A 15,587-nucleotide genomic window follows, 5' to 3' on the forward strand; every position below is an offset into this window, starting at 1 on the left:
CCTCTCTCTGTCCTTCCTCCCTTAGAGCCTAGGGGGATTCTGCTGTGGACAGGGTGGCCAGGGGAGATGGAGGTGTTTAAAACGGTAAGGGGGGCGATGGGTAGAGGAGGTATTTTGTTGCCACATGGGGTCCTATAACAAGGTATTCTGATAAGAGTGGAGGTCTCCCACTGCTCTTATTCTCCTCCTACAACCTCTCCCTCCTTCCAGCACCTCACACCACTCAGTTCATTATTACATCTGGTAATTGTCCCCATAACTCAGTGCAGCTGACTACAGCATTATATGGTCATTTGTACAAAGAGGGAAAAAGGTGATTGCGTTGCAGCTGCAGAGAGGATGGATGTTAAAAGCATATTGATTTGTCTGTAATGTCGTCACAGATTTATGTCTGTGTATAAATGCAGCCTCAAGTGTACCCACCCCCACCACACACCTTCAACCCCCCCCCCCCCCCCCCCCAGCTCTGTAGTGTGGTGTGGCACCATTGCTTTGCTGTGAACCATCACATTCCACCACAGAGTGACTGTGATTGTGCTCTGTCCTCAGGGTGCATTAGGCCTGTGGATCTTCCTGCCACCATTACAATAATGTCTGACTAGGTCGCCAGAGGTCACGGCATCCACTTGAGCATGATAACGGCAAAGAGGTATAAGAGTGAAATGGAGCGTTTCCATGGCAATCACGCCGCACCCCACAGAAATGTGAGACACTGATGAAAACTGCTGTTTCTGTTCTGCCGAGTCCCTAGCTATAGTGACAGCTAGGCGACGTTGTCATTGATGTCACAGCCAGAGCAGAGGCATTGGGGGGCTAAATATTCCATCAAGCTCAAATGCAGTGAGCTCCCAAAGTATTGGGACAGTGAATTGTTGTTGTTGCTGTTTTGGCTCTGTACTCCAGCACTTTGGATTTTTAATTATACAATGACTATGAGGTTAAAGTTAGTCAGCTTGAATTTGATGGTATTTTTAGCCATATCCGGTGAACCGTTTAGAAATTACAGCATTTTTTCTACATAGTCCCCCCAATTTTAGGCGACCAAAAGTAGTGGGAGAAATTCTCTGATATGTGAATTAAAGTAGTCAAAAGTTTAGTATTTGGTCCCATAGTGAATAATGATGAGTGAGAAAGTTACAGACGCACAAATATCATACCCCTAAAATGCTAACTTCCCCAGTTATTGTAATGGTGAGAGGTTAGCATGTTTTGGGGGTATGATATTTGTGAGTCTGTAACTTTCTCACTCATCATTATTCATGATTAATTCAGGACTATCCATAATCATGGTAGCATCCACATTAATGTAGAAGTCTTTAGAAACATATTCTATTCTTATTTACCATAAAAGTGTCTACAAAATTACAATACATGATTTACCATGAATTTCTATTGGGCACAAAATAATCTGAAACACGAGCAAAACAAACAGCAAATGCATCCAACAAGTTTGTAGAGTCACAAGCTTGATGTAAACATTGCGTGCTAGAAATATGGGACTAAATACTCAACTTTTGACTACTTTAATACACATACGATGCCTTCGGAAGTATTCAGACTCCTTGACTTTTTCCACATTTTGTTACGTTACAGCCTTATTCGGAAATTGATTAAATATACTTTTTTCCTCAGCAATCTACACACAATACCCCATAATGACAAAGTGAAAACAGTTTATTTTGTATTTTTGTAAATGTATTAAAAATAAAGAACAGAAATCATTTATTTACATAAGTATTCAGACCCTTTGCTATGAGACTCGAAATTTAGCTCAGGTGCATCCTGTTCCATTGATCGTCCTTGAGATGCTTCTACAACTTGATTGGAGTACACCTGTGGTAAATTCAATTGATTGGACATGATTTGGAAAGGCACCCACCTGTTTATATAAGGTCCCACAGTTGACAGTGAATGTCAGAGCAAAAACCAAGCCATGAGGTCGAAGAAATTGTCCGTAAAGTTCCGAGACATGATTGGGTCGAGGCACAGATCTGGGGAAGGGTACCAAAACATTTCTGCAGCATTGAAGGTCCCCAAGAACACAGTGGCCTCCATCATTCTTACTGTAAATGGAAGAAGAAGAAGTTTGGAACCACAAAGACTCTTCCTAGAACTGGCTGCCCGGCCAAACTTATCAATCGAGGGAGAAGGGCCTCGATCAGGGAGGTGACCAAGAACCCAGATGGTCACTCTGACAGAGCTCTTACAGAGCTCTAGAGTTCTACTGTGGAGATGGGGGAACCTTCCAGAAGGACAACCATCTCTGCAGCAACTCTTTGGCCTGAATGCCAAATGTCACGTCTGGAGGAAACTTGACACCAACCCTACGGTGAGGCATGGGGTTGACAGCATCATGCTATGGGGATGTTTTTCAGCGGCAGGGACTGGGAGACTAGTCATGATCGAGGCAAAGATGAACGTAGCAAAGTATAGAGAGATCCTTGATGAAAACCTGCTCCAGAGTGCTCAGGACCTCAGACTGGGGTGAAGGTTCATTTTCCAACAGGACAATGTCCCTAAGCACATAGCAAAGACAACGCAGGAGTGGCTTCGGGACAAGTCTCTGAATGTCCTTGAGTGACCCAGCCAAGCCAGAGCCCGGACTTGAACCTGATCGAACATCTCTGGAGAGACCTGAAAAGCTGTGCAGCAACGCTCCCCATTAAACCTGACAGAGCTTGAGAGGATCTGCAGAGAGGAATGGGAGAAACACCCCAAGTACAGGTGTGCCAAGCTTGTAGCGTCCATACACAAGAAGACTCGAGGCAGTAATCGCTGCCAAAGGTGTTTCAACAATGTACTGAGTAAAGAGTCTGAATACTTAAATACATGTGCAAAAATGTCTACCAACCTGTTTTTGCTTTGTTATTATGGGGTATTGTGTGTAGATTGATAAGGGTTAATTGTTTTCTTAATACATTTTTGAATAAGGCTGTAACGTAACAAAATGTGGAAAAAGTCAATGAGTTTGATTACTTTAGAATGCACTGTATATGTGAATTTGTCCCAATACTAAAATGGAGGGACTACATTATGTACAAAAAGTGCTTTAATTTCTAAACGGTTCACCCAATATGGATGAAAATACCCTCAAATATAAGCTGACAGTCTGCACTTTAACCTCATAGTCATTGTACCAAAACAACAAATGTGTCACTGTCCCAATACTTTTGGAACTCACTGTATGTCAATTGGAACATGGGGACGTACTGTATTGGGACATAAAGACAATGCTTCTGCTGTCTAATGCTTCTAAAAGAGACACTGAATTATGTATTTTAACTGTGTCTTCCCATGACCTCTATACCACACACAGACCAACTAAACACTAAACAAATAAGGGCAGTGGGACCCCAGTGAACCCTGATGCCCAGTGACAGGCTGTGACTGTGGGTGGCTGCGGACGTGGGGAGGAGGTGAGAGGATGGAGGGCGCCTGTCTGGGGTGGTTAGAGCGCTCAGGCCTCAGAGCCAAACACAGGGTCAGGCCCGGGCCACGCTGGTTACCGCCAGTTACGCTCTGCCACACAGCTGCTGTCGGAACGATGACAGAGGAAGCTGAACCAGTGCTTTACAGGTCCTGACGGCCCCTGTGTCCCACTTTCACATTACGTTCTCCTCGGAAGAAACGCGTTGTGGGTTAACCGTGCCCGACTGTTTCCAACTGCTGCTGTCTGCTGCCAGTCCAAAGGTGACACGCTATGGGGCTGGGCCTCACCACGGGGCTGATGGGAAATGTAGTCTCTCATCCCCCTATGCTTAGACAGGGATTATTGCTATGAATATCATTATGATATGTTTTTACTATTCAGAATATAAACATATCCTAGGCATTTGGCATGCCTTTTGTTCCATGAATAGTTTAAAGGGAAATCTTTTCATGCTCATCATTAGGGAATCTTGAAAAATGTAGTGTAATGTCTTGTCATTGGTTTGTCCTCGAGCTATACAGTAATCTGTGTGTGCAGTAGGCTAAAAACTCCTCCAGTTTCTTATGTTAACTGCTGAGTTGTGCAGCCTCCAGCCTTTCAGGTTTTTTGGGGGTTCTGTATAAGAACTTTGTGACATCTGCTGATGTAAAAAGGGCTTTATACATGCATTTGATTTGATTTGTTTAAATCCGTTATATATAGACCTCTGAAGGTAACATAAAGGAGATATTCAAAGCGTAGTCACTGGAAACCAAAGGGATTTGACAGTGCAGCAGGAAATAGAGCGTTTATTATAAGCAGCCCGTGCTAGCTAGTGGATTATCTATAAAACTTTCATGGTACTCCCTCAGTAGCAAGCAGCCATAAAACGTACTGAATGAGGAACTTGTTAATTTACGTGTTAAAGCAAATTAAAAATGTATAAGCGCTTTTAGGTAAATGAGATCCTCTTTCATTGCTGGCCTGGTGGGAGGAATACTGAGAGGACAGGTTAGCTATGCTGAAAGCCGAACGCAGAAGAACAATAAAAGCCCTTAAATTGTTCCAGGTTTTATTACCGCTGAGTTCCGCAGCTGCTGTTGTGCGTAACTAAGGGAAACCAGGAGCTGATAGCAACGGAATCCCACAGGAGCTAGCATAGAAAGCCGGGCCCAGCTTTCAAATTTTTTTGTGTGGCGGATTGAGGGGTGTGGGTAGGGGGTGGGTTGTGTACAGCTCTGTCAAAAATGCCTGTGTGGTTACACACATTAAGCAGGGCCCACTTTTGTGTTTGATTGCATTTAGTTGCTAGTGGAGCCCTTGGGAATAAGTCAATATGCTTGTAAAATTTGTCCGCAGCACTGGCAAAGCACTTTTCAGTAAGTGGGTAGAGGAAATAATTGACTACACATGTTGACAATAATCCCGTAAAAACCTTCAAAGGCTGTTTTTCAACCTCCATTCTAATGTGCAAGCAGCATCTTAAGGGAGATATGTCTTCCCTTGAAAATTAATGTGGGAAAATTGGTATTGTTCAGGTCATGTTTGGATAGATGAATAGCACTTCCTCAGCTCAGCCGCCCATACTAGCAATACAGAAATAAAAAGCATTCCGTTTAAGTTAGTCTTCTATTGATTGAGGCTTCTTTTATAAACTAGGCTATCTGTATTGTAAGTGGCAGCCATCTCCTTTTGTGAGGCAGTACTCCATAACAGTTAGCTTGGGCATTTGTATGGCCATTGAGGTAACAGTGTCGTAGAGGTTTAGTTGTTTAGTTCAGGGTGAGTGAAATTACATCCAAATATGGAAGGTATCAGAGCTCCAACTTTCTGTGCATTCTAAGAGATGTAATACCTGGAAATTGCTTAACACCACAGCTCCGTGTGGATCTGGGTTTGCACAGCGCAGTGAAGAACATTACAGACATCCTGTATGATATGCTGTTCATTTTCCTGGTGAAGTTGGCTGGCCCCTTGCACTTTTCACACAATTGGAAACAAATTAATCCATTCCCTTTTGGCCCTTGTAACATAAGTGATAACGTTACCAGTTATGGTAGATCTACTCTTGGTATGTGTCATACCAAGCAGTTCCAAACTACAGAATGGAGGTTTCTATTTAGTTTGAATTTGGGGGAGTATATATCATTTTGTTCCTATCACATTGGAGATATAGAGGCATGGATACAACTATGATAGTGTGTAGGTTTTATTTAGGTTGCTCTCTGCCAAACAATCACGCTGACTGGAAACACTTGTTCATTCTATACTTCAATAAATTCAGGAGGGGAAGGAGGGGGGGATGTTACAACACAAAACAGATTGAGGGAAAACAAGACCTTATTGTGTTGGAATTAATAGCAGATGCACTTAAGATGCACTAAATGTTTCATTAGATGCTAATGTCTTGCTGTGTTTTTAATTGTTGTGAAATTAGCCTCTGGAATATTAAAACCATCTGTTTGTTAGCCATGTTCCTGCAGGGTGAATCTTTACCCAGGCTGTGTGGATGAGAAGGTCATTAAACCAATGCATCCGTATGTGTAATGAATACTCTGGGAGAAAAAGGTGTAGATTCACACGCAGAGCGCGGCAGAAGTTATTTAAGCCTTCACAGAAGGCAGGAATCATGGTCGCAGGCAGGCAATGGTTAAACACAGGTAGTCAGTCAAAAACAAACAATACCTCACAACCATACAAACAGAAAGAACTGAACTAAATAGGGAGCTGATGAGACCAGGTGAGAAACGAACACAGGTGAAATCAATGAACAAAATGAAAGACAGGGCTACGTTCCAGAACACAAAGAAAAAGAACACAAGGTTGACTAAGAAAAGAAAAGCAGAACCTTACAGTATGTTTCAACCTGCCTCTTAATTACTATGTTTATATTATTATTACATGAGCACGGAACAACAGAACAGGCATGTACAGATCACACATGCCGCTGCAAGTACATGCACACACACGTGCACGAAGGAAAACACATGCATACACAAGCACACACACAGTACCCCCACCCACCCTTTCTGACTGCACCTATCATCTCTGTACTAGATGTTCTGGAAAGCAGCCATGGTGTGTTCACTGCAAGAGAAGAAACTGTAAAAAGGCAATGAAGTGATAAAATGTGAAATGACTGGCCAGAGTAATGAGAAGACCTAGGCCATGATGATGAGCCACTGCTTGCTGCTACTGGGATGAGTGTCCAACTGAAGGGACTACTAGTCTCTACACACATACAGACTAGTTTATCCCTCAGATATATCTGTACTGGGAGGTCATTAATTCTCAGCTCAGCTGATTTATTGTGACCACCTTCCCTTCGTTTAGCATGTCTATTAACCACACCGTTAAAAGATGAGTCCATCACGCCACGGAGCGGGCATGATCTGCACCTCGGAAAGAAGATTCATTCTCAGAAGTAATTTAAGCAGGCTTGAAAGAAAAATGAAAGGGAACAACAAGTCGAGGGAGACATTTTGCTAATCACTGTTTAATAGCTGGTGCCTGCCTGGCCATGTAATACATCTGAAAGATGATTTAGGCTTATTGAATTGGCTTTATTGGGTGATTGTTCTTTACACGTTTTCTGAGGTCAATTTCATCAAGATTTTGATTTCATAGAATATATAGTTAGTTAGTTTCACTTCCGGACATCAGTCATTTTGATGATACTTTAACTGTTAGATTAATCAAAATCTATTTTACTCCAACATACTGTGACAGAATTCTTGTCCAATGTGTCAGAGTTTATTCTAAGAGAAAAGGTAATGCAGACAAGCCCTTAAAAAAAACAAAGAAAGAAAATATGTTTTTGTCACATACCCTGGTTAGGTGCAGTGAAATGTGTTGTTTTACAGAGTCGTCCATACTAGTATGGTGCCCCTGAAGAGAATTAGGGTTTAGTCCCTTGCTCAAGGGCACATCGGCATATTTTTCACCCTGTCGGCTCAGATATTCAAACCAGTGACCCTTTCGGTTACTGGCTCAACGCTTTAACCGCTAGGCTACCTGCCACCCCTTAGAGCTATCCCATCATTTCATGCGCTATGGATTGGCTTGAATTATGAGGACCACACAATTTATTTTCATTATATGCCTAATCTATTGTTTTATTTACCTAAAGTTACAAAGGAAATGTTGTGATCTATTTAATAAACACAAGAAACCAGCAAAATTGATAAAAGAGTGTGGCTCTATAGCAGGAACAACGGCATCTACTGGTCAAAACCTGGTACTTTCACACTACTTGTCAAACAGAGAACTTTTACTGTATACTACTGTAGTTGTTGGGGTGGGATTGGCATTAGATGTGGAAAGTCCGTGGGTGGCTTCAGATTTTTTAGCGGGATTCCATCGTGTCTTACTCATTGGAAGGAAGACGTTTGGTCCAGATCGGATGGGGACTATATTTATTGAATGTTATCTTAATCATATAAATTAAAATGGCCAATTTTGCATGCAATCAATTAGCTTCATTTCTCAGAGAACACATTATATTTCAACAAAATAATCGTAATAATCGTATCTTTTACTAGCTACTCTCTCCTTGAGAGAGAAATGCACAGTGCTGCCAGCAAGGACCCAGGTTGGTTAAAGAATATTATATTATAGGTCAACATGTTTTGATGAACGACCTGCAGACTGGGGCATAAACAGTGCACAGTGCCATCGCTCCCATCTTTCCATGCCCTTACTTCAGGGCTCTATTACTGTGCCAGTGTGTATGCCCAGGATATTACTTTCCCCTCTCTCTGAAAATATGCAAACTCCCATCAGAGGAATTGGCCTTTAACAAGAAAAAAAGGAGGGAAAATGTGGAGGGGAAGTGTGTTGGAGGTAATTAGTGCTATCACACATGCCGGAGCCCCTGTGTTTGAAGCTCTGTGTGTGTGTGTCTCTATGTCCTTGTGTTCCCTCCAGCACTGTTGTCTTGTGTGGCCTCGCTCTCTTATCTCTTCTCCCCCTTTAGGCCCATCTGGCATCCCCCAGTGCTCTGGCTCTCTCTTATCACTCTCAGCACTCAGCCTGGCTCACAGTCTTTCACCCACCACTGTATTCTCCCAAGGAAAGGATTCCTTTCACACTGCTAATGGCTACAGAGAAGGGAACATTTTCATTTTAATTATACATTTAATTCAAGGGCTCTTAAGACATTCCCCCTACCCTGTGCCATTTCAATAAAATTTGATGGCCGGAATGAGGATGTATAATAAATCCTTGTATCAAAAGCGACCTGTATAGTTCAGTCAGAAAGAGAGAGAGAGAAAGAAAGAGAGAGAAAGAAAGAGAACAGTCCCTCTTAGAGAATACAATCCCTCTGCGTGCTGTCCGTCGTGTCATACTCTGCTTTTTCTATTATGTGGCATTACACCTGTTTACACAAAGGCCCCATAAAGCAGGTTTTTTCTGTGCTTTGAAATTTAGCATGCAAGGTTTGGCAAAGGTTTGGCAAGGCTGGCCGGTCTGGTCTGGTTTTGGTCTGGTCTTCTGGGTCTGGAAGGAAGGAGTATTGTGAGGAAGCTTCAGAGGATATGAATTGCGGACTTGGACCACAATGGCCCGTGGGCTCCCAGGAGTTGTTATCTTCAGACTTCTGGAGGGCTCAGATGTTCTTGGATCGCACATCTTCCTCCTACTCTTTGCTCTCTTGCTTTTTAGTTTCTGTGTCTTAGTGAGTCTGACAGTGTCTGGAAAGTGACACCTGCTGAGCCCCTGTAGTCTCTGTATGGGGCTGTCTGTTTGTTGGAAGGGAATACGGCTTTTGAAGATTTTTGAAGGCTTTTGTTTCTGTTCTTCTCTTCTCTGAAAGGTTGATAGGGATTTCACAGTGTGAGATCATATGCTGGCTGTCTTGTCTGTCATTGGCAGGCTGGAGTGACTGCTGCTGGCTCAAGAGGCCTATAAACATGACAGATTTACACATACACCACAGCGCTTGCTGCCAACACGCACAGATTCATGAAAAAATGTTCTTCTGTCTGTTGGATAGGGATTCCCAGCTCAGTCTCCTCAGCCAATATCATCTATGTAAAGCTTAGAACCAAAGCCCTGTCGCAACATTTTCAGCATGTTAACGTGTGTCTGACTGTGTGTGTTTGTTGTCTTTCAGCTGAAGCCAGGCCAGAACAACTGCAAGGACAGCGACAGCGAGAGCGTGAGCGGAGGGTCCAAGCCTTTTGTCGGAAGCAGCTCCAGAGATAGGCTGAGTGACGTAAGTAAACAAACAAATAAGCACACAAACAAGACGTGACACTAACTGTATGTCTACACACAATATAACTTAAACGCCTCATGAGCTTAGTTCAACTGTCGTACCCCATCAGAACTCAAAATATAAGCGTGTTTTACTCCAATGATTGGAAACAAAGTAGATGTGACTTGCTCCATCATTATCAGTCGGATTGACCCCAACAAACGTTTCGAGCTTTATATATGGTTGAAAACAGGAGATTCTGAGCTTAACTAAGGATAACTTGTGTATCAACTCTCAAATTTTAGCGCAGTAGAGTAGTAGCGCAGTAGAGTTAGTTACAACAGAGATTTCCCTGATCAGCTCTTCAGAGAAAATCCACCCTGAAGTTTGCTGTTTGTTTTCAGCGCAACACTGTTAGCATTTTGCATGTCGCAACACAAGTGCTACTGTAGAAGACATTATGTCTGTTATTTGGCATAACTTGTAGCTTGCTTGCTACTCATTTAAAAGTTTGACAAGTTAATGTGTTTAAAAATTTGTTTGTGGGTAAGCTAGCAAGCTAAACCGCTAGTTAGCTAGCGTGTCAGTTGACTGTTAGCTAGCCAATGTCTCATTTTGAAAGTTGGATCGTACAGTATTGTCTGAGGCTTTAAATATCACACTGATTTTGACATTCAAAATAATTGTGTTGCCTAAAAAACATGTTCAGGTGATTTATTTTTGAATCCCAAAACAGACAATGTCAACATTTAGCCTCAAACATGTTTCTACTGCTGATTGCTGCTTTAAAGGCGATCTTTGGGTTGATTTGTGTCTTTTGTGAAGATTACATGAGGTTTGACAAGGTAAGTTTAAGTTACTCAAACTCAAGAAGAGTCTGATTAAGATACATTGTGTGCTGCATATCACAGCCAACAGGTAAGTTCTGCTGATGCTGTGGACTGATAAAAACGTAATGTAATTTGCATTGGCCCTTCACCAATAAGAAGATCTCCAGCCTGGTGTTGTCATTGGCTGTCCGCCAGGCTCCTTCTGGTGAACAGGGCTGTACAGTACAGTTACAGTTAGTGTTGTAACCATATACTGTACACACAGAGGTTTAGTACTAGAATAAGGACATCCTATTTACCCAGTGTCTTGTTCCTCAGTCTCAGTTCTTTAGAATCTAAATGTAAATGTATTTCATTTATTTATTCAACCTTTATTTAACCAGTCAATAGAGATCAAATTCTTATTTACAATGATGGCCTGGCACACAGGGTGAGAGATCCATCTCTGTGCTGGCTTGGATATGTAAGGAGAGCAGACTGGTGCTAGGAAGGCTCTAAGGCTCTGTAAAGGCCTGTTATGCAATCTGGCAGACCCCATTTTACTTTGATTCTAGTGGTGAATCTACAGAGGTGCTGCTATCAGATATGGTCCATAATTAAAACTGTCAGTTGGAAGGTGAAGCCAGTTGTTGACAAAGACACGGAGAGAACGAGTGAAGCAAAACGAATTTTGATGTGTAGCTATAGGATGCTTGGCCAGGCATGAAATGAAATAAGTAATTTGATGTCGACATCATACATTTAAATGATACCTGCTGCTTCACCTCGTCCTACTGTACTGTAGTAGCAAGGCAGAGATAGAGAGAAAGAGAGAAAAAGAGAGAGAGAGAGAGAAAGAGCGAGCGAGTGAAAACGGAGAGAGAGAGACAGTGTGTATAAAGACAAACAACGATAAAAAAATGAAACTGTGGATGGACACAGTTTTATCACTTTGAATAACTGATAGCCACAGCTGTGCGTGCCATGGAAAATTAACAACAGCCTTTAATTTGTCATCCATTAGGCCACACTGAGCAATATAGGCTTGGAGAAGAAGACTTACACAGTGCTGTCATTCAGGGCCTGAGGAGAAGACGGACATGTGATAACCTTTTGGTTTAAATTATAGGGCAACATAGTACAATGTATTGAATAATAAATTCGAGAGTATGATTCGATGTGGAGCTATACATTATATGTGGACTTCAGGACTGGAATGTGAGAGAGTCATCCGTTTCTTGTCCTTTGTGGTCTTGCTTTAAACAAAGTGCAACTTATAAAAGCTTCATCAAGCATTCATAAAGGCTTCCTAAGCACTACATAAATGGGTCATGAATCATATAACCCGTATGTCATGCTCTATAAAGGATTCATAAATGTCAAATGTTACATCTGGGGAGGCAGCGTAGGCTAGTGGTTAGAGCGTTGGACTAGTAACTGAAAGGTTGCAAGTTCGAATCCCCGAGCTGACAAGGTAAAAATCTGTCATTCTGCCCCTGAACAAGGCAGTTAACCCACTGTTCCTAGGCCGTCATTGAAAATAAGAATTTGTTCTTAACTTGCCTAGTTAAATAAAGGTAAAATAAAAACATAAACCAGTGTTTCTTAAAGGGTGACATAAGCACTGCTTAAAGGTGCACTATGCAGAAATTGCTCTGCCATTTTCTGGTTGCTAAAATTCTAATAGTTTGCTTAATTTCAGTTTATCTGACATAACAAGCAAGTGTAGAGTATTTGAATTTGTATTTATTATGGATCCCCATTAGCTGCTGCACTCTTCCTGGGGTCCGGCAAAATTAAAGCTGTTTTACAATTTTAAAAACATTACAATACATTCATAACAGATTTCACAACACACTAAGTGTGTGCCCTTAGGCCCGTACTCCACTACCACATATCTATAACACAAAATCCATGTGTACGTGTGTGTGTAGTGCATATGTTATCATGTGTGTGTATGTATGTGTCTGTGCCTATGTTTGTTGCTTCACAGTCCCACTGTTCTATAAGGTGCATTTGTATCTATTTTTTAAAATCTGATTCTACTGCTTGCATCAGTTACCTGATGTGGAATAGAGTTCCATGTAGTCATGGCTCTATGTAGTACTGTGTGCCTCCCATAGTCTGTTCTGGACTTGGGGACTGTGAAGAGACCTCGTGGCATGTCTTGTAGGGTATACATGGGTGTCTGAGCTGTGTGCTAGTCATTTAAACAGACATCTTGGTGCTTTCAACATGTCAATACCTCTCACAGTAGTGATTAAGTCAATCTCTCCACTTTGAGCCAGGAGAAATTAACATGCATGTTATTATTACTAGTAGAGAATCATTGTACCGTCTAAACCGCTGTGAAATATGTTTTCTATAACCAAAAATATAGTATTTTCACCTGTTTGAAGCTGGTGTACAAAACCGAAAGAAAAATACTTAAAAACTAAACTTAAAGCATATAAATAGCGCACCTAAAACAGATCTACTGCTTCCTAGACTTACTTTCAATGAGAATGACAGATCTATAACTCACATTTCTATGTGAATTTGGTCAGATCGCCCAAAAGTTACGTATTGCAGCTTTATTATAGGCTTTATAGATCATATTAAATTGACGCTTCACAAAGCATCTATAACCTTGTCATGTCATATTCTACAAAATATCTAGGAGAGCCCAACCTCTTTCCATCTTGGGTGCATAGCCAATATTGTCCCTGACCCTAACTTTCCCCAAAATGCTGCGCTGCAATTATTGTACACCCTAATTGCCCAGTGTTTGAGGATAAATGCCTCATATTACTTCCCTCTCTTTCAACTCACATACCTCTGAATGTGGTAACACATCTTGTATGTCCTGAAATTATCTTTACTTCTGTTTGAACATTTCTTTAACCCATCCATAAGTTATGTGTTGTGGTTGTTAAGATATTTTTGTCCTCCACATTATCTTTCACCAAGACAGCCTTTTATCCACAATGTGTGTCCTGTGAGGGTTGAATAAAGCCAGTCCTCCACAATATCTATCTACCTGTCTGGCATGGAGGGCCAGAGGGCCTGTCCTCTCTGTGTGTCTGAAGGGAGCTGCTGAAAGCTGGGCTGCGTGAGGACAGTGTTTTTGCCACTTTGAAAGAGTCACACTATAAGAGGACCCATCTCAGGTCCCCACGGGCCTCTGAACAGTCCCGCCTGGCCACGCTGTAAAAACCCACTTCACACATCGCAGGAGGCGACAGCTGAGACCTCTGTAGCAGGACCAATGCCCCAGATGGAGAGTGAGGAGAGGGAGATGGGTTGAGAAAGGGGGAGGGGAGTAAGGGTGAAGAGAGGGAGAGGGGGTGGAGTGAGAAAAAGTGGGTGAGCGAGAAGAGGGGGTGAGATCCTGTGGAAGCCATATTGATAAACCTGAAATATGGTCTGATTTTCTGGCTTATAGTAGGCACGTGTGAAACATGTGATACAAGGCCGGCCTGTTGCTTAGCTTGAAATATTCACCAAGGCCAACCCTAAATGTAATTCATATTGCAACATGTACGCATGCACACACACTTGTGTGTACGCACACGCGCATGCCACACACAGTGCATCAAAGTGAGTTATTAGTCCTATGGAGCAGTGTGAGGCAGGGCAATGAGTAACCCTGGCCATTTGTTAGAAACCAACCGTTTGCTAATGATGTTTGCTAAAGGTCTGCCTGCTCCCCTTTCACCTCTGACTCAGCCTCCTGTGCTACCCAGGTCCTGCTTGGGAGGAACAGAGAGGACAGGGTAGGTCAGCCTGGACCCCATCTCCTCTCTCTCTCTCTGTCCCTCTTTCCTAGGCAACACATTAGGTCCTACAAATGGCACATCATTCTCATTGGTGTTAGCCTTAACCCCAAACCCCAGCTAAATTGGCAGGCAATGCTATATTTACTCTGAAGCCTGTTGTCCCCTTTAGGAAGCATTTGATAGGCGTTGGGTTCACAGCAGGCATACAGGCCTCCCCTCCCCACCACCATTGCCACCCCCTGCCCCCGCCCCCTCTCCTCCAGCCGCTATCCCCATCCTGGGTGGCAGGAGTCAGACAGGAGTTCTGGGCAGAGGGAGTCTGCTGGATGGGGGTGGGCGGGGAGGCTGGGATTATTCAGTCGTGTTTAGTCTCTGCGGCAGAGGTGAAATGCCATCATTATCCGGCTGCTTATCAAATAAATTGGCAATTACGGGGCTTGGAATGCGAGTAAACAGCACATTACTCTTTTTTTTGTTACTACCCAAGGCCCTTGATGAGATATGGGCGAGAGGGAGAGAGAGAGGCCCGAAAGCGTTTGGTGTCATAGCCCGCCAGTCAGTGTCCATCGAGGCAGGCAGGCAAATGGGGACACGAAATAAATAGATTTTGAAATCACAACATTTGATCCACTATTTCACCATGATCATTCTCCCTTATTTGTCCAGTTGTTTTTTCTGTTGACAGATCCATTCTTTCAAACATCAGCACAGAAGTTTTAGCAGCTTTATGGCCATAGAAATACTGATGCAGGGCTTTAGAAACTTTCAGGCTAATACTCATATTGACGGCATATACAGTGGCCGTGTTTTTTTTAAACTGAACTTATCTTTTGTTGTACAAAATGTCGCCGCCATCATTTCCTATGACCGAAAACCGTTTCAGGACATCAGAACAGCTATCACTAACCTCCATTTGGATGATCATTTCTACTTCAATGAGTCGGCAGCTCTAGATGTTCTGCTTACTCCGGACCAGACCTTAATTCCTGGGACTCGAAAGAGGAAGCGGCATCCTGAGAAGACTACGTCGATGAACAAATAGACCGCCATTGCCTTCTGTTGTGTTGGAGAACGTGCAGTCACTGGAGAACAAACTGGATGAGCTCTATCCTATCAATGGAACCTGAAAAAATATAATATCCAATGTTTCTCTGAGTCATGGCTGAACGAAGACATGAATGTACATCTTGCTGGTTTTTCTATGCATCGTCAAGACCGGACTGCAGACTCAGGTAATATGAAGAGAGGAGGGGTGTGTCTCTTTGTTAACAACAGCTGGTGCGCGATATCTAATGTTAAGGAAGCCTCAAGTTTTTGCTCGTCTGAGTTAGAATACCTTCTGATAAGCTGCAGACCATACTATTTACCAAGAGAGTTTTCATCTATATTTTTATAGATAGCTGTCTATTTAC

The 15,587-nt window shown here is 42.6% G+C and overlaps 1 protein-coding gene across 1 annotated transcript in view; it reads left to right on the plus strand.

Moving 5' to 3' along the window:
- LOC120057069 (autism susceptibility gene 2 protein-like) overlaps nucleotides 1-15,587 on the plus strand; it is a 744,428-nt gene that overhangs the window by 230,060 nt on the left and 498,781 nt on the right. The window contains exon 3 of the mRNA XM_039005460.1: nucleotides 9,525-9,626. Within this exon, the coding sequence (XP_038861388.1) occupies nucleotides 9,525-9,626 (102 nt within the window). The remainder of the gene's footprint in view (nucleotides 1-9,524; nucleotides 9,627-15,587) is intronic.

This window comes from Salvelinus namaycush, chromosome 12, assembly GCF_016432855.1.
Source record: "Salvelinus namaycush isolate Seneca chromosome 12, SaNama_1.0, whole genome shotgun sequence".
Taxonomy (NCBI): Eukaryota; Metazoa; Chordata; class Actinopteri; order Salmoniformes; family Salmonidae; genus Salvelinus; species Salvelinus namaycush.